Below are 19409 nucleotides of genomic sequence, written 5' to 3'. Positions count from 1 at the left end.
TTTTTGTTTGTTTTTGCACACAAAAAGTATTCTCGTCGCTTGATATACTTAAGATTAAGCCACTGTAGTCACTTGGACTATATTAACGATCTCTTTAATAACTTTTCTGGGCCAGCAAGTTTCGGTCACCTAGCAGCCTATGGAGGAGTGATCAGCTCTCAGATTTAATCAAAAATATCTTAATTTGTGTTCCGAAGATGAACGAAGTCTTGGGTTGGAACAACATGAGGGTGAGTAATTACTGACAGAATTTTCATTTTAGGGTGAACTATCCCTTTAACCTCTTTTATGGCATTGTCAACTTCTTACAATTTTCTAAAGTAACATTGCATGTATCCCAAGTCAATGATCGGATTCAGAACGATGATCTAAACATAGATGGAATAAATTGCTTCCATCAACACCCCCAAATCTTCACTGGCCTAGTCCTGGGTCAACATTTTATTCGGTAACGTTAGGCAGTTTTGATTTTTCTGCTGTTTATTGTTTGAGGATTGCGTTGCAATCTTCTTCTTCGCCTGTGTTTTGATTCGGAGATTCTGTACTCTTTCCTGGCTCTACCATTGGAGAAAGCGTAACGGCTAACTTGGATCACGTGTGCCTTGGTAACTAATCAAATTACAGCCTTAACGTCATTGAATTTTATTCAGAGTTGTGTGAACGTTGTTTGTTGTGCATAATAGTGCCCCCTACAGTATAACAGTGAAAACATGGACTCCCTGAAAACTCTGTCAATGGCAGGGAAGCGTTGTGTCATAAATTATGGAAAATTCGATCATTGGTGGGGAGAGAGTTAAAGAAGTTCTGTTGAGAAAAATGTTCAAAGTCATTATGACGGATTTCCTTTTTGTCTATAGATCGCATTTTAAGTGTTGGGTTTTCCCTCTGGCCAACAACTGCTGTGTTGAGGCTGGAAAACACAACATAGCCATCCGCTTTAAAGTGGCTTCCTGCGTGAGTAGCACTGCTTTGGGAATCTACAGAGAAAAACAACAAGAGCAGCGCACGACTATACTCACAGATAAATAGTGTGGCTCCTGTACTATAGGTTTTTTCCAAATTAAGATGCAATTTAACAGCGCTGGATTAGTTTTTCTATCAGCACACAGCTGGAGAGGGAATCATCTGTTTGTGTTCGGGTGGGTGGTGTTCGCTCTGAAGGGTGGGGTACGGATGGGGATCTGGTGACTGCAGTGTTTTGGGGGAGTTCCATGCAGCAGATGTGTGAAAGTAGGGCAGACGTAAAGGACAGCGCTTGTGTAAGAGGTGGAGGTCTGATCTCAGCACATGTTTGGAGTCTGAGCACACACATGTGCAGATGGTCCGTATGTTTGAGAATAAACATCTCCACACAGGGAATGCAGTCCAGCACAAAGTTATTTGTTATTGAAAAATACAAAGCTAACAGCTTATTAGTAAAACTGTTGTAGTGAAAATTATTTTGGATGATCTTGGATATGATTATAGGCACCATCCACTTTTTAAAAGGCCTTGGTTCTGGAACTATATACCCCTTTCATTTTAATAGAGATAAAAAAAATTGTGCTGTATATCCAAGTGTAACAATTCTGAATTACCAAAAAAGAGAAAATGCAGAACAGGGATTTGGTTCTATCCATCTGTATTTTTGAGATGTGGGTGTTGCACTCAAAAATGAAGGCAGACGAACTTGAGCTTAAAATGATTGAAGAAGTACTGCATATGTTGTTTATAAAAAGATCAATAACATGCATTTAGAAAATAGATGTGATAAAATAGGGTGACCTTTCATTTCATGCCAACTTGAACATTGAGTGAACTACTCACCTCATTGACATGGTTGAATCAGCAATGCTAGTTTACAATTTTTTTTCTTACATTTTATATACAACTGACTAAAGTCCCTCTGTCAATAAATGTATCCCTTAAAACTCATCTTTAATCACCAAAATTACATATTTAGAAGTTTTTTTGTTGAAAAAAAAATCTTCATGCCTTAAAATGTAACTCTACACCCTTGCCTCATTTAGTATATGCGGTGCTATGAATATGCAAATTAGCCCCGCCTCCACTCACTCACACCAGCTCAGAGATCCACTGGTTGACGATCACACGTTGATCTGATTGATTACAAGGTAGTTTGTGATGTCAGAAACACCAGCGATTTATAACCGCGTTTTTGAGACTGTCTTTGGTTCACTGCTTGCCTGGATGCCAGTCGAACTTAGCCCCACCCACAACATTTGAGGTCGGGATGTTCGGTCTGGACTTGATCCATTGTGGAGCAACTATGCTCGAACCAGTGCTGTTCGGACCAATCAAATTGTCAGGGCGGGCTTTATATGATGATGGACAGATGATGAACAGTAAAGTAATCATCCACGTCACCAAAGAATGCTTGGGTTGAATTTGTTTACAACAAAGATGACTGCCGCTGGAGAATTGAGATGTGTAGATTCCGCCATTGCGTCTGTTATAGAAGATATCAACAGCGCATTAATTTTAAAAGAGAAACAGATAACCGTGATCAAGGCATTTGTCGATCGGAAAGATGAATGAAGAACATACGTCACTTACTCCGTTGCTCTGATTGGTTTTAGGTCTATTCAATTGAGTGTAGAGGCATTTTCCTTCCTGGTTCGGTTGAAACATGCCCCATAATCACAGCCCAATGGAGCAGTATCAGACTCATATTCTGACTAGAATCTGAGTATGATGACGTCTGGCTAGTTCACTGCAGTTTTAAGGAGAAAATACTCAGCAATGGTGTTGACTTATGAATTTGCACATGGTTTGTCTTAAAGCATATTTAAAACACCAGATAGACATATAAGCAACATTAAAAGCTTGATTTTCACCACAGGGCGACTTTAAGCAGTATATAAAGTTTTTTTTTAATAATTATTCAAACATGTACAAATACGTATATTAGCAGTCATGGGATTGGGTGGCCACTGTTACCATTATTCTTGTGTATTTGTGGTAACTCTCTTATTGGTTTATATCTGTTCAGGATAATGGGTAGTGTAGTTCTCCACAAGGAATTTGGTAATTAAACTCAATGATATGATATTAACAAAACAAAATGATATTGAATCACTGTGACTTGTGGCTTAAGAAGCATATACCATTGCGTAACATCCGACATTTAAAATTTATAATCACAGTTACAATCACATTTATTTTTTTTATTTATTTTTTTATTTTTTTTATTGTGGTTCTTACTGCTATTTTATTTTTAAACTTGACAAAAAAAAAGTTAAAACTATTTTGCATTTGTTTATGGTTTTTCTTAAAATAAAACTTGAGGGAAATTCTTGAATTCAAATTCTTGAAAATTGAGAATGTTCTAAGAAATATCATAAAGAACTTTTTGAAGTTAGGATAACCTTCAACATCTTAAAGGAGAACTCGGCAACTCTAGCGAACTCTAGTCACTTCTTCGCTGATTTTTCCTTTTGTTGTCGCATGTTTTCCTCACAAGCTCCCCCTACAGCTGTGGGGGGGGGGGGGCGTATATTTCACAACACGGTCGTAAAAAACTCACTTGCGGTGGCCTCCTCCCCCTCTCTACCACTGCTCATGTGCGTTTGTTATGATCGGAGCAAGCCAACTGTATCGTGTGGAGCTATGTCTACCGAGGTGGGTAATCTGGTAATACACATAGACTGTAAAAAAATAATAATACATGCGTGTGTGTTTATGTCGAATTGCCGTAAAGCAATTCGTGTTTCGCGCTCATTCTCGTTCTCGTTCTCGTTTCTCACGAGACTTCCAATTTCTATTTTGCCGGGACGGTAGTCCCCAAGTTGCAAGGTTGGTTTTCCGCCTGGGAACGCTGGGGGGAGCGGGGAAAGTCACCAATATCACCAGAACAGGTTGTTTAACCATCTAAATGAATTCTAGACAGGTTTATTAAGTTAAAAAAGTTACCAAGTTCTCCTTTAAATTCTCAATGGTAATACTTTAAAAATGAAAAATGTATAGAAATGTAACATATATATATATATATATATATATATATATATATATATATATATACTACAATATTGTACTTATATAATCTAGTTGCTGCTGAAACACCCATGCCACTTCCTACGTGCACATCTCCTACTTTCCATCATGACATTCTGTAATTATCAAGCCTCCCAAGGAGAACTCTCTTCATTGCAATAATTTCCTCAATGAGAACCTCCAGTTGTTGTCCATTGAAGTGTCTTCATTTATTTTATTTTCCTCCATGTCACATTAAATGGATTCCAGTTTCCAATGTTGTTAAACTAACATGTCTCGCAGCCTTTACATTTGAACGATCCAAATTTAATAGACAAATTTATCATTAAGATTCTTTTTTCTTAAGACGATTTTAATGTATCCAGCCACTGATCAATTTTTCTTTCTGCAGTAATGGCACTGTTTTTTCAGTTGAGTATCTCTCGCTGTCTGTAGAGGAAGAAGATGCTGGCGCAGAGATATAGCCCCATGTGTCTCCTTTTCTGCTGAACCAGCACATTTTACACACAGTCTTTTTTTTTCTAACACAGACACAGAGCCATGAATTGAGTTTGTTATGAATGGGGTGAATGTATTTGTAAGGGTCAGATAAACAGATATTCTTTAACTTCAGCCCATTTTTAAAACCGCATTGCGTGAAAATCGCTCTTCACTTTTTAAGTGTTGTGTCTGTTAGATGTGCATTGCTATAAATCATGTCTTAATCAGTATTTTTTGTCTCTTTTTTCCAGGAAAAATATATAAACAGTCTTGTTTGTCTGATAGCAGTGGAAGTTACTGGACTTCAACTAACTTTAGTCCCTCTTTGTGTCTTTATGCAGAACTCAATGAACTTGCCTCCAGACAAAGCAAGATTACTTCGGCAGTACGACAATGAGAAGAAATGGGAACTCATTTGTGATCAGGTAAGACAGTACATTCTTTCTTTCTCTTACCTCCTCCATTCTCCCAGTCAATCTAATAATAGTCATTAGGGTCTAAAACAACAGACAATTTTTTCAAAATATCTTCTTTTGTACACACAGAAGGAAAAATAAATGTATACAGATTTGGAACAACATGAGTAAATTATGACAGAGTTTGCCACAACAATTCCATGGAATTCCACGGGTCCCAGTCATGTATTTTAGATTTTACCATGCATTTCAGTGAGACAAGTGTGGGCAATCTGTACTACAGTGAGTCATTGTTTGTCCATTAGGTGACCTTGTGTCCCTGCAGACATAACATATGGTCTTTATCTTGTCCTCATGAAGACAGCACAACTTGTCTGGCTGCTGTTGTTGTTGCTTTTTTTATACTCATTGTTAATACTCATCCTATACTGTGTCCATCTCATCCAACCAGTGATATTGACAATGATTGTGAACTCTAATACTGGCCATCATGTGACCCCACTGATAATCTATCAGTGGACACTGCCTTGTTGAGATCACATGAGCCGCCATGTTAACCAATTTACTATTAATAACATAAAAAAAATAAAAAATAAACATTCTGTATGATTGATAAGCTATTTTCCTAATGGGGACCAAAAACATTCCCCACAAGGACAAGGATTTTGAATATTGCCATCTTTGTGGGGACATTTTATCCCCATAACGTAGAGTATGCATGATCCACACAAACACTCACACACTGGCCACATATTAAATGTCAATGTGATATCTGTGGCTGATGTGTTGTGTGTGTGTGCAGGGGCCTTGTGTTATTTTGAGCAGAACTCTCTTCCTCTTTCCTGTTATGCACTGCTGTTGATTGGCTGTTGCCAAGGTCAACATCCAAATGAGTGAGAGAATTGTATACACATTTGATTTAGAATATAACAAAATTATTTGTTATAAGTGTGTATGTGAGTGTGTATGTGAAGTTTTAGCTCAAAATACCCCACAGATATTGTTATATAGCATGTTAAAATTGTCACTTTTTGAGGGTGAGCAAAAACACACCGTTTTGTGTCTGTTCCTTTAAATGCAAATGAGCTGCTGCTCCGCACAGAGGGCGGAGCTTCAACAGCTTGCACTCACACATGCATGCACTGAAAATTTCAAAAACGTTTAGCTTTTTATGTTCAAACCGGATTCAGACAATGATGGAGACGAGACTCAAGAAGAGGTGACATGTAGAATGCAACAGGACGTTTCTGAATGGTTAGTTGATGAATTTATGTAGCTGATGTGTAGTTATCTTCTTGTCATTGATTAGCATATTCTGTCTTGATAATCTATAAATCGTGTTCCGGGGGCGGGGTTTATGTAAATTTTAGGGTTAGTGATCTCACTAACCTGGGAGGAATGTTGTGTAGTCTCTACCAGCCGTTTGTTGTAGTCCTTATAAAGCGATTTCTTTAAAAGCAAATATCTCCCTTTGCTTTGATCTTTGAGCATTGTAACTTTGCAGATGTTGTTTATGCTCAAACAGCAACTTTACACACTAACTAAAGTTAAAAAAGTGAAATCATAATCAACCATCCATTTAAGGTTACGCAGTAACACTTTACTATAAGGTTTCAGTAGTTGACATTAACTACATTAGTTAACATGAACTAATAATTAACTGCACTTCTACAGCAGTTATTCATCTTTGTTAATGCTAATTTCAACATTTACTAATACATTATTAAAATCAAAAATTGTATTTGTTAACATTAGTTAATGCACTGTGAAGTAACATGAACAAACAATGAACAGCTGTATTTGTGTTAACTAACGTTAACAAAGATTAACAAATACAGTAACAAATGTATTGCTTATGGTTAGTAATACATTAATAAATGTTAACTGATGAACCGTATTGTAAAGTGTTTCCGGTTACGCTTTATTTCGATAGTCCACTTTTGAACATTCTACTAACTATTAGTTAACATTTGTTAATGTATTACTAACCATAAGCAATACATTTGTTACTGTATTTTCCTCCAAACCATCCCTTTAAGTGGACTATCGATATGAAGTGTTGCCATGATTAATAATAATCACTTTGTTATTACTTCCATTCTTTAGCACTTTCTTTTGTAAAGATATTTATAAATCAAATCGTTTGTAATGACCTGTGGAGAAAACATGCATCAGATTATTTCATTTTTGGATCTATCTTTAACATTTTGAACTTTCATTAAACTTATGTTTAATGAAGTTAAGACATCTGACAAAGATTATGGACACACGGCCAGACATGTGGACATGTTAATATCACACTATTGGCCAGTTGAAAGTAGTTTAGTCCGAAAGATGATTAATCTCTCTTAGGAGAATTTACAGTAGTGTGCTTGTGTTTGTGTAATTGACTACTTTGTTTAGCCACTAGCCAGTTTGTTAATTGCAAAATTAGCAGTTAGATTAAACCAAGTCAGATCGATACTTTTATGATGTCTTTATGAACTTTTTGAAGCTTGAAAGTTTTGATGAAATTGACTTCCAAGAGAGGGACTGAAATCTCTCAGGCTTCATTATAACATCTTAACAAAAGGCTTGTGATTTTGAAAAAACACAAGGGTGATTAAATGATGACAGAATTTTTGGGAAAACTATCCCTTTAACAAATTATCAATGTTATCAACATAAAATTGTTCAGACTACTTTGTTAAGCTAGTTGGGACAACATTTCGGTGATGTGAAGACTGAAAGTAAAGTCCCACAAATTGGATAAACCCACTCCATATTCCTCATACAACTACAATACTAGCACAAAACTAACATAGAAATTGCTAACACTTTTACATGAAAATCAGTATAACCATGAACACATCTTTTTATCTCTCTTTTCCAGGAACGATTCCAGGTGAAGAATCCTCCTCACACATACATCCACAAGTTACAGAGTTATCTTGACCCGGCCGTGACCAGAAAGGTGAGTTCTGGTCTTATTCCCTCAGTGCGGACTGGCCTGTGTGTGTGTGTGTGTGTGTGTGTGTGTGTGTGTGTTAAGGCTGGGATGGGTGACCTCAGACACAAAATAGCTCCTGATAACTCCGTTATCTTGGCTACAGTGCTGCCCTTATTGCTACTATACAATAGTATGGAGAGGAACAGGAGGCATTCTACTTCCTATTGGGGTAAAAGTTACTTCTTGCTTTGGCAAACTTGATTACTGTGATAGGAATCAAATGATACACCTTGCTTTACAGCTGATTTCTGGTGCAGGGAAAGTGTCAAGGGGTCACATCATGAGGAATCAGAACTCAAAACTTAAAACTTCCTCCAAAACAACTGTTTATTGAAAACGAGCTGAACTTTTACAACTTTCTGATGTCAGACAGATGTATGAACGCATGATGGCCCAAACTGCATGTCAACCACTTGGCCCAGTGACAGTAAAGTAATAAGGAGCAAAGAGGATACGCCTAAACATCAGACCATCTAAAGATTAGAGTAAAATGTAGTAGTCCACAACCTAGACTCACATCTGACTTGCGCCTTAAAGACTGGTCAAGATTGCAGTTTATTCTGGCCAAGAACTGCCCACTTAGTCAAGAAGTCTGACTCAGCAACATGTACTGTAAAGTGACCAACCACAGTTTGTTTGTTTATTTGTAGACCAAATAGAACATTTTAATTTATTCAAATAATGGTTACTTCAAATAAAGATTTGGACTTGAATCTCATATTTTGGTAAATCCAGTGATTAGTTCTTCATCAGAAATGCTTATAATATAAACCTGGTTCTTTTTAAGCACAACTTTCGACTTTCCAGTGTTGAATAAAATATACATCAGGAGGTCAGTAAATGGACAGTGGGCGGTCTGTGGCCTTGCCGTCAGAATCTGAGACCAGACGTATATTGTGCATCGCTCGGCTGTGTGTAGCACCTTTTGCTCTGCATATACTTGGAGGACGGTCGGTTTAGCCAGTCTGTCTGCTTCCTGACCTGAGCCCCAATTCATGTTTGAGCTCTAAGACTATGTGCCATATTACTAGAGAGAAGAGCAGCACCATCCCAGGAGGGATGAATACCATCTCTTTTCAACAGGTCAGGTCTGCCCCAAAACAAAAACTTTTCCAATTGTCTATGAATTCTATATTATTTTGCGGACACCACTTAGACAGCCAGCCATTGAGTGAGGACAATCTACAGATGGTGCCCAACCAGAATGCCTATTACCGCCGCGCCAGCTGCCGCGGCGAAATCACCGCGGCGAAAATAAACCAGCCGCATTTCAAAGTCGTTCCCGAAATGACCGCCAGGTGGCGCAAAGATCCTGGTTTCAATGCCCTTAATGTATATAGGCTAGGCTACTGCTTTAAAAAAATGTCACAACGCGTTTTGAGATTGTTTTGAATTAAACATTGAAGTTTAAAATGTAGTGTTTTGGCACACCAGGCCGAGTGGCGTTACACATTGTTCAAAAATCAGGTTTTATTCTGGCATGTTGAATTGGCGTTAGAATTTTTTTTTTTTAGATTTATTAGATTTAGATTTTAGATTTCGTTAGATTTATTTTTTCTCATAACAGCTAAAATAACTTAATATATGCCTTGTCTTAATATGACCTACTTAATATAGGCAATAGGCATATAATAGCCTATATAATAAATTAGCAAAACTTGGCCACTAAATATTTAATTTTCAATTATTTTAATTATCACAATTAAAGTTTTAATTTTATTAAATTGAACAAGCGCAACAATCAGCATTTAATCAAATATTCTAAAAGATGTATTATTAATAATAATGTTATTTCAACATAATATTTCGTTATATCATAATATCGTTTTGTCGACATAATATGTGTGCGTGCAACAAGCAAGATGTGTATTTGTAAATCCGGTGATGCGTGCATTGATTTTTATCAATAAACTAGTGTTTTCTGACAGTGTCGACTGCAAAGATGAAGTTGACGATCGCCATATTTGTAGTGAACGCACCTAGAGATAAATGCACTTAAAGACATAATCTGATTATCAGAGAGTAGCCTTTTCTTTTCGTTTTGAATTATTTCGTTTGAAGACATTTCAAGCTTTGTGTATTTGATGTATTTATCATGTCTGTGTGAGGCATACGCTGAGTTTCGTTAAGTTAGGATGAGATGCGCTCCAGCTGACGTGCAACGCAAGTGACCGCGCGGTCGCCTCCATGATTAGTGTCTGTTATATTTGCTTCTCTTACTTATTAAATACAGGCAATTGGTTGATGAAAAATTGGTTAAAATTAAGATACAATTTATAGAAAACGAAATTCACTTTAAAGAAAGGTTTTCTACTAAACAAAACTTAATGAAGTGGTCAAAATCATGTCTGACCCACTCCATATCCATCTCTCGATATAATGCATCCTATCTTACTCGTGCTGTTCACTTTTCATATTCAACATAGATGGAAAAAAAATTAATTAAATGAAACCTTGTAACGAATTCACACTGTAGGGTAGACTGTGTACAGTTGAGACACCTTAAATAACTTGCGTTCGCAGCAAGCAGAAGTTGTGATTTTTGCTGTGCACTTGCATATTAGTGTCAGCTGGGAAGGAAATATATACCAGACCTCTTGGAACTTTAATTGAATACATAGCGTTGGTAAAGCATACTGAAATTACATCCCTACAAATTTATTAGGCCCTACTGAAAATAAATATATCGAATTTAAGCAAAGTAGCCTAAATGTTAAGACTGTAAGCCCTTTGCTTTTTACTTAGCCTATAAAGGACTCTTACAGCCGACTTTGTGTTAATTTAATTTGTAGAGAATTTTTTAACTCAAACATTAACACTGAAATAAATGAAACTAAATTAGTGTAAATTTTTTGGCACACCACGACGAGTGGCGCTATGCATTGTTCCAAAGCCAGGTTTTATTCTGGCATGTTGAATTAGTGTTCGACAAACGCGGCGGCGCGTTCATTTGAATGAAGAGCGCTTCTCGCTCGTGTGAGCGAACACACACTGGAACGTTAGGCCATGTCGCAACGGATGAATCGTGGCCGAGTGGTTGAACTTACGTTACGATCATTTAGATGACACGGGATCGAATCCCGAACTAACTTAGACTATTGATATTTTTATATTAGCCTATTAATGCATTTTATAGTCTATTGTTGATGCAGAGAGATTTGTCTAGTTCTAAAACATAGTTTTTTGCTTATAGCCTATTTACAAAATAAAATCACCATGCATTTCCATTTTACACTAAGGAACAATATTATACAATGACTTTACTTCTGTAGCCTATAATAATTCCAATCGTAATTTCAAAAGCAGTTCTGTTAATGTATATATATATATATATATATATATATATATATATATATATATATATATATATATATATATATATATATATATATATATATGACGTTTAAACGACAAACAATAAAATCAGAACCAGTATTTGCGTTCATGGTTCCAGTGGCAGTAATGCATCCACGGCTTTTCAAAATGTCACAAAGCGTTTTGAGATTGTTTTGAATGAAATATTGAAGTTTATAATGAAGTGTTTTGGCACACCAGGACGAGTGGCAAACTCTTTGTTTTGTTTTGCAAACTCAGCTAGCCTGTGGGGGGTTTGGAGAAGGCAATAGTTGCTTTATCGTGGGGGTGCAGGACAGAGGTGTTAATGTTCCGTCTTTCATATGGAGAGTGTTGGAGCCAGCCTGATGAGCAGGCAAAGGCAAAGTTATTTTAAGGTTTAATCTCAAAATCTCCAAAAGTCCATAGCCTATGTACAGTAGGCCCTATATCTTATTAAATTATATATTGTAGTTTTATTGATTGTATTTAAAGGTTTTCCACACACAATTTCAATTTAGCAGATACAGAGTTCTTTAACCCACCTCGTTTTATTGTGAGGTGAATTCAGCAAGGCATGTTGTATCTTTGAAGGAACAAAAGCTATTTGTTACAGTTTTTTCTTTCGTGATTTGTGTGGATGACACACAGCTATCAGCTGTATGGTGTTTTTTACGCTGAAATGCTTAATTTCGAGAAAGACCCGCCGCGCGCAGTGAGGGAGACCAAACTTACTAAAAAAATATCCAGCGCCAGAGAGGCAAAGAAAAACGCCTGTTCTTAATTTATGTTGCTTTGAACTTTTTTTCGTTTTGTACCGTTTTCATTTTTTAATTTAGCTGCAATTTCTTTGACAATAAATTTAAAATGTTTCTTATTTTGCATCACAAAGGGAATAAACTCTATCGAATCCTGTTTAAATAAATAAACTGTCCCGACACTTTATTCATACCTTGAAATGTGCGATGGGTTTTCAAACTTAATTAATTTTCTTTTTCTTTTACATTTTCATTGTTTATTTTTTACTTGAAAGCAATACTGTATTGAAAGTATTTTTCTGATTTGTTCGATCTGTTTTGGAAAATGTCTACCGTTGCTATGGCCGGGTATTACTGTCAGTCATCTCAATCTCGTGAATGATTCACACACACAAAAAAAACATAATTTAGCAGATTAAAGACTAGCTTCATCATCTTCATTTTCTGGTGCAATCGGCTGACAGTCTTCCTTCATCAGATATGTCATAGCGTGCAGCGGCTCAACTGGAATGTAGCAAATTTATGTTAATGTACAATTGATAATTAAACAAGATGATTGACTTTAATAAACAGATGCATATTTAAGCATCAAGAACGGAAAAACATAAACACTGTCGGCTATACTGAGAATCGATCTCAGATCGTTTGAAGCTCCGAGAGTCTATTGTTAATGCATTGACCACAGATATCGTCTGAATAGCCTAGCCCTAGGTCTACTATTTTCTCTGTTTTAAAAGAAAAAAAAAAAAAGAAAAAAAAAGTGTTTTTACAAGACCTTGTGCTGTTTATTTATTTATTATTATTATTATTATTATTATTATGCAGATGTTAATTCAGCCATTCTGTTGGAAAAAATGTGTCCCTAATGTAAAATGGAAATGAATGGTAATTTTATTTTATAAATATAAAATATTCAATAGCCTATAGGCTATAGGAGAAAAAAACAATATGGTGTAGCAATATTTTAGAACTATCAAATCAAATTAATAATAAAAAAGTAGCCCATGTTTGTTCGGGATTTGAAACGTAAGTTATAGCCTACCACTCGGCCACGAATTTGTTTTGTTTTATTTTGTTTGAAATGTATTTTTTACATATTTTGCTTTCGTTAATGTTAACCAATTCTGAGCATAATAGGCCTATATTTTTTCCCTAAAAGTTTGTTTTATTCTCTGCTTTGTTTGTTTATATTTTAACATATTCAATCAGTCTCATTTTTGTTCAAATAATGAAAAAAGTTATTCCTATTATTTTTTTTAAATAAACAGATAGGAAACTTACCTTTTAAAATGCCGCAGTTGCTGCTGTTTTGCCCTGTCACTTGCCCGGTATAGCCTATAGTAATTTCGCGAACGACTTTGAAATTCGACTGGTTTATTTTTGCTGCGGCAGTAATAGGCATTGTGGTTGATTATTTATTAAAGAATTCAATTGATAATCATAACAACATGTAAGCCTAATTCTGAATATAACAAATAATGCTTAAACCGACTAACATCGGTTAGTAACTGCAAGTCCTGAAAATGTTTTAATTTTACGGTAAATTATTTTAATTTAGCCTATTTCACTGTTATGTTTCAGTTAATAAATCTACAAACACATTAAAATAACACGAAGTAAATGACAAGTAAGCTATTGACATAGCCTTTCTAAATTATAGAAAAACTGGGCACACAATGTTAACGTGTGTCTACTTTGTTTAAATTAAATGAATTTGAATTCGTTTAACCACAATATTTATCTTAAATTTATCTGTGACCTCAGCTCAGATTACTGCCGCGGCAGATTACGTCATAAAGAGAATAAACTGACACTTTTCAAAGTCTGTGATTACAGCGCCACTCAGCGGTAAAAGGCAGCAAATACACATCCCAATTTTGCCGCCGCGGGAACGGCGGCGGTAAAAGTCTCATTCTGGTTGGGCACCATCTGTACTAAGTATCTCATCACTCCTGCGAACAGGAAGGGGGCCAGAGCAAATTACAGGGTTTTAGGGTTTTAGGGTTTTCTTAACTTAGGGGCTTGGTTGCAATGATCCTAACAGTTGGCTGCTTCATCTTTCAAAAAAAGTTTATTTGCGAACTCTCCATTACACTCGTTTACAAAACAGTCTGCAGTCAAATGCTCAGAACACACACATAATTCTCTGTCATGATCCGGGACGCCATTTAAAATTAAACGTCAACTTGTTCCTGATGCTGCCCAGCTAACAGGGAACGTTCCCAGAACTTTCACTAACGTTCCTTAAAAGTTGTGTAAATGTTAGCACAAAACGTTACTAAAATAATGTTTTCGGAACGTTCATACAACGTTATTAACGTTCTTGTAACGTTGAGTAAAAAACGTTCTTAGAACAACGTTCTTGGAACGTCTTTATGACGTTATTCCTAATTGATGAACGTTCTCATAACGTTTAATAAAAAACGTTCTTAGAACAAGGTTCTTGGAACGTCTTTTTGACGTTATTTCTGATTGATGAACGTTCTTATAACGTTGATAGAAAACGTTCTTAGAACAAGGTTCTTGGAACATCTTTTTGACGTTATTTCTGATTGATGAACGTTCTCATAACGTTGATAGAAAACGTTCTTAGAACAAGGTTCTTGGAACGTCTTTATGGCGTTATTTCTGATTGATGAACGTTCTCATAACGTTGATATAAAACGTTCTTAGAACAAGGTTCTTGGAACATCTTTATGACGTTATTTCTGATTGATGAACGTTCTCATAACGTTGATATAAAACGTTCTTAGAACAAGGTTCTTGGAACGTCTTTATGGCGTTATTTCTGATTGATGAACGTTCTCATAACGTTGATATAAAACGTTCTTAGAACAAGGTTCTTGGAACGTCTTTATGACGTTATTTCTGATTGATGAACGTTCTCATAACGTTGATAGAAAACGTTCTTAGAACAAGGTTCTTGGAACGTCTTTATGACGTTATTTCTGATTGATGAACGTTCTCATAACGTTGATAGAAAACGTTCTTAGAACAAGGTTCTTGGAACGTCTTTATGACGTTATTTCTGATTGATGAACGTTCTCATAACGTTGATAGAAAACGTTCTTAGAACAAGGTTCTTGGAACGTCTTTATGACGTTATTTCTGATTGATGAACGTTCTCATAACGTTGATAGAAAACGTTCTTAGAACAAGGTTCTTGGAACGTCTTTATGACGTTATTTCTGATTGATGAACGTTCTCATAACGTTGATAGAAAACGTTATTAGAACAAGGTTCTTGGAACATCTTTATGACGTTATTTCTGATTGATGAACGTTCTCATAACGTTGATAGAAAACGTTCTTAGAACAAGGTTCTTGGAACGTCTTTATGACGGTATTTCTGATTGATGAAAGTTCTCATAACGTTGATAGTAAACGTTTTTAGAACAACATTCTTGGAACGTCTTTTTGACGTTATTTTGTAATTGATGAAAGTTATCATAACGTTGATAGAAAACATTCTTAGAACAACGTTCTTGGAACGTCTTTTTGACGTTATTTTGTGATTGATGAAAGTTCTCATAACGTTGATAGAAAACGCTCTTAGAACAAGGTTCTTGGAACATCTTTTTGACGTTATTTCTGATTGATGAACGTTCTCATAACGTTGATAGAAAACATTTTTAGAACAACATTCTTAGAACGTCTTTTTGATGTTATTTTGTGATTGATGAAAGTTCTCATAACGTTGATAGAAAATGTTCTTAGAACAACGTTCTTGGAACGTCTTTATGGCGTTATTTGTGATTGATGAAAGTTCTCATAACGTTGATAGAAAACGTTTTTAGAACAACATTCTTGGAACGTCTTTATGACGTTATTTTGTGATTGATGAAAGTTCTCATAACGTTGATAGAAAACGTTCTTAGAACAAAGTTCTTGGAATGTCTTTTTGACGTTATTTTGTGATTGATGAAAGTTCTCATAACGTTGATAGAAAACGTTCTTAGAACAAAGTTCTTGGAACGTCTTTTTGACGTTATTTTGTGATTGATGAAAGTTCTCATAACGTTGATAGAAAACGTTCTTAGAACAAGGTTCTTGGAACGTCTTTATGACATTATTTGTGATTGATGAAAGTTCTCATAACGTTGATAGAAAACGTTCTTAGAACAACGTTCTTGGAACGTCTTTTTGACGTTATTTGTGATTGATGAAAGTTCTCATAACGTTGATAGAAAACGTTCTTAGAACAAGGTTCTTGGAACGTCTTTTTGACGTTATTTCTGATTGAAGAAAGTTCTCATAACGTTGATAGAAAACGTTCTTAGAACAAGGTTCTTGGAACGTCTTTTTGACGTTATTTCTGATTGATGAACGTTCTCATAACATTGATAGTAAACGTTCCTAGAACAAGGTTCTTGGAACGTCTTTATGACGTTATTTTGTGATTGATGAAAGTTCTCATAACGTTGATAGAAAACGTTCTTAGAACAAGGTTCTTGGAACGTCTTTATGACGGTATTTCTGATTGATGAAAGTTCTCATAACGTTGATAGTAAACGTTTTTAGAACAACATTCTTGGAACGTCTTTTTGACGTTATTTTGTAATTGATGAAAGTTATCATAACGTTGATAGAAAACATTCTTAGAACAACGTTCTTGGAACGTCTTTTTGACGTTATTTTGTGATTGATGAAAGTTGTCATAACGTTGATAGAAAACGCTCTTAGAACTAGGTTCTTGGAACATCTTTTTGACGTTATTTCTGATTGATGAACGTTCTCATAACGTTGATAGAAAACATTTTTAGAACAACATTCTTAGAACGTCTTTTTGATGTTATTTTGTGATTGATGAAAGTTCTCATAACGTTGATAGAAAACGTTCTTAGAACAACGTACTTGGAACATCTTTATAACGTTATTTCTGATTGATGAACGTTCTCATAACGTTGATAGAAAATGTTCTTAGAACAAGGTTCTTGGAACGTCTTTATGGCGTTATTTGTGATTGATGAAAGTTCTCATAACGTTGATAGAAAACGTTCTTAGAACAAAGTTCTTGGAATGTCTTTTTGACGTTATTTTGTGATTGATGAAAGTTCTCATAACGTTGATAGAAAACATTTTTAGAACAACATTCTTGGAACGTCTTTATGACGTTATTTTGTGATTGATGAAAGTTCTCATAACGTTGATAGAAAACGTTCTTAGAACAAAGTTCTTGGAACGTCTTTTTGACGTTATTTTGTGATTGATGAAAGTTCTCATAACGTTGATAGAAAACGTTCTTAGAACAAAGTTCTTGGAACGTCTTTTTGACGTTATTTTGTGATTGATGAAAGTTCTCATAACGTTGATAGAAAACGTTCTTAGAACAAGGTTCTTGGAACGTCTTTATGACATTATTTGTGACTGATGAAAGTTCTCATAACGTTGATAGAAAACGTTCTTAGAACAACGTTCTTGGAATGTCTTTATGACGTTATTAGTATTTTCTGAATGTTATATTTAGGCTATCATAAAACGTTCTGGGAACATGTTGTTTGCTTCTTAACAGTTTACAATCACTAGATTTGTATAATATGACTATATATATCCATATAAACATTTTAAACATCACAGTAGTTTATAACACCACCCCAATAAACCAGCACTATATAGCCTATTAATAAATTAATATTAACTAGTGCAAAATGCCTGTGCAAAATCAGTTTTTGTGTGTGTTTTTTTAGTAATTGTTGGTTTGGTGTTTGAGTGCTCATTGTTACAATTACACAGCCAAAGTTTAGTGACATTTTTATTTTGTGTACAGTAGAAAGCAAATACTGATCCTGAAATAATGACATAAAATAAATGTGGAAAATTGAACTACACGATGCAGGGAGCAGACTACACAGTGAACTCAGAGAAAATGCTACGCTTGAGTAAAAACAGTTTGTGAATAGGCTACTACAAATGATGCCCGTGAAAGAGATTGTAAACGCATTGAATAGGATATGTTTTGTTGGTTAATAGCATGCTACTATTACTATTAGTAGTGATAATGTTAAGCACCAGAATGAAATATATTCAGAAGTAAACAGCATAGCTGACTTACAGATTCGGTTAACATGCACAAATGAGTAAGCGTGATGATTCAGGGAGCAGGCTACACGGTGAACTCAGAGAAAACGCTACGCTTGAGCAAACAGTGTGATACTACAAATGATGGCAAACTGCCCGTGCAAAATCGTTTTTTTGTGTGTGTTTTTAATAATTTTTGTTTTGGTGTGTTTGAGTGCTCATTGTTACAATTACACAGCAAAAGTTCAGTGACATTTTTATTTATGCATGGAAGAAAGCACCAAGGAAAATTTAACTACACGATTCAGAGAGCAGGCTACACAGTGAACTCAGAGAAAAGCTGTGAATAAAATACAATATTCAGAAGTAAACAGTGTAGCAGTTGCTGACAGAGTGTTTATGCCAGAATGTTTAAACAATTACCTTCTTTTACTAATATATTTAACAATATCTTTTGTATTTCTAATCCAAACAACGTCAAACTTTACACTGCACTCACTTGTGCCTGTAGCAAAAAACCTGTCAAGTTTGAAAATGTTGTTGTTAACAGACAGACATACAGACACATAGACAGACTGACAGACCTTCCTATAATTTATAGATAGATGTATGGATAGATATGCTATCCACATATGTGAAGCACTGTTAAATATATTGAAATACATTTTGAAAATATATTATTTCAAAAATACATTGAACATACATCTTTTAAATTGTTCCTCATGTTACATCTGTAAATATGTTTACCTGGATATATTTCACAAAATATATTCATGCCTTAGCCTATATCATGTTTAGTTTTTAATAAATGTTTTTGCAATTTTATTTCTACACCACATTAACCATTTATAAAGCTTTTTATAATATTATAGGCTATTACACATTACATTATATTATAGCCTATTATAACCTATGATTTTGTAAACATACACTCGTGCTTCATCATTCTGTTACAGTTTGGTGATGACCACTAGCCTATACACTTAAAAATGTTAACCTCACATTTCAGGATATTTTAAATGATTACCAAATAATTCCCTCCATCAATTCTTCTTTTATGTAAATTCTGCGTGACTTCTAACGTTACGTCTTTTAATTGGCGCGCGCACTCGAGTTACATTTGAACCAGATTTGAACTGAGTTACCATGGAAACGGGCGGGGAGCTCAACTAACTGACGACAAGCAGGAACTCCGTCTTTCACTGATGCATTCGCTAATTTCAGGTAAGTTTGGTGAGTTTTGTCACCAACATTACACAAATAGTACATACAAATGTTTCTGACACATTCTTTCATGTAAATGACACCCTTCCGTTGAATATTTACTTTATAGAAATGGTTTAGTGTCTTTGGGAAGAGTCCGTTAGCATCTCAAATTTTAGGCTAACGTTAACTAACGATAGAGGTGAGGTTAGGTTGATTA

The 19409-nt window shown here is 35.3% G+C and overlaps 1 protein-coding gene across 3 annotated transcripts in view; it reads left to right on the top strand.

The window, feature by feature from the left end:
• fmnl2a (formin-like 2a) overlaps window positions 1-19409 on the top strand; it is a 118297-nt gene that overhangs the window by 27562 nt on the left and 71326 nt on the right. For all 3 annotated transcript variants that reach the window (XM_079880244.1, XM_079880245.1, XM_079880246.1), the window contains exons 2-3: window positions 4815-4898; window positions 7762-7842. In XM_079880244.1, coding sequence (XP_079736370.1) covers window positions 4815-4898; window positions 7762-7842 — 165 coding nt within the window. The remainder of the gene's footprint in view (window positions 1-4814; window positions 4899-7761; window positions 7843-19409) is intronic.

Source organism: Squalius cephalus (assembly GCF_949319135.1).
Source record: "Squalius cephalus genome assembly, chromosome: 9".
Lineage (NCBI taxonomy): Eukaryota > Metazoa > Chordata > Actinopteri > Cypriniformes > Leuciscidae > Squalius > Squalius cephalus.
The sequence above is the reverse complement of the archived record's forward strand: the minus strand, read 5'-3'. Positions and strand labels throughout refer to the sequence as shown.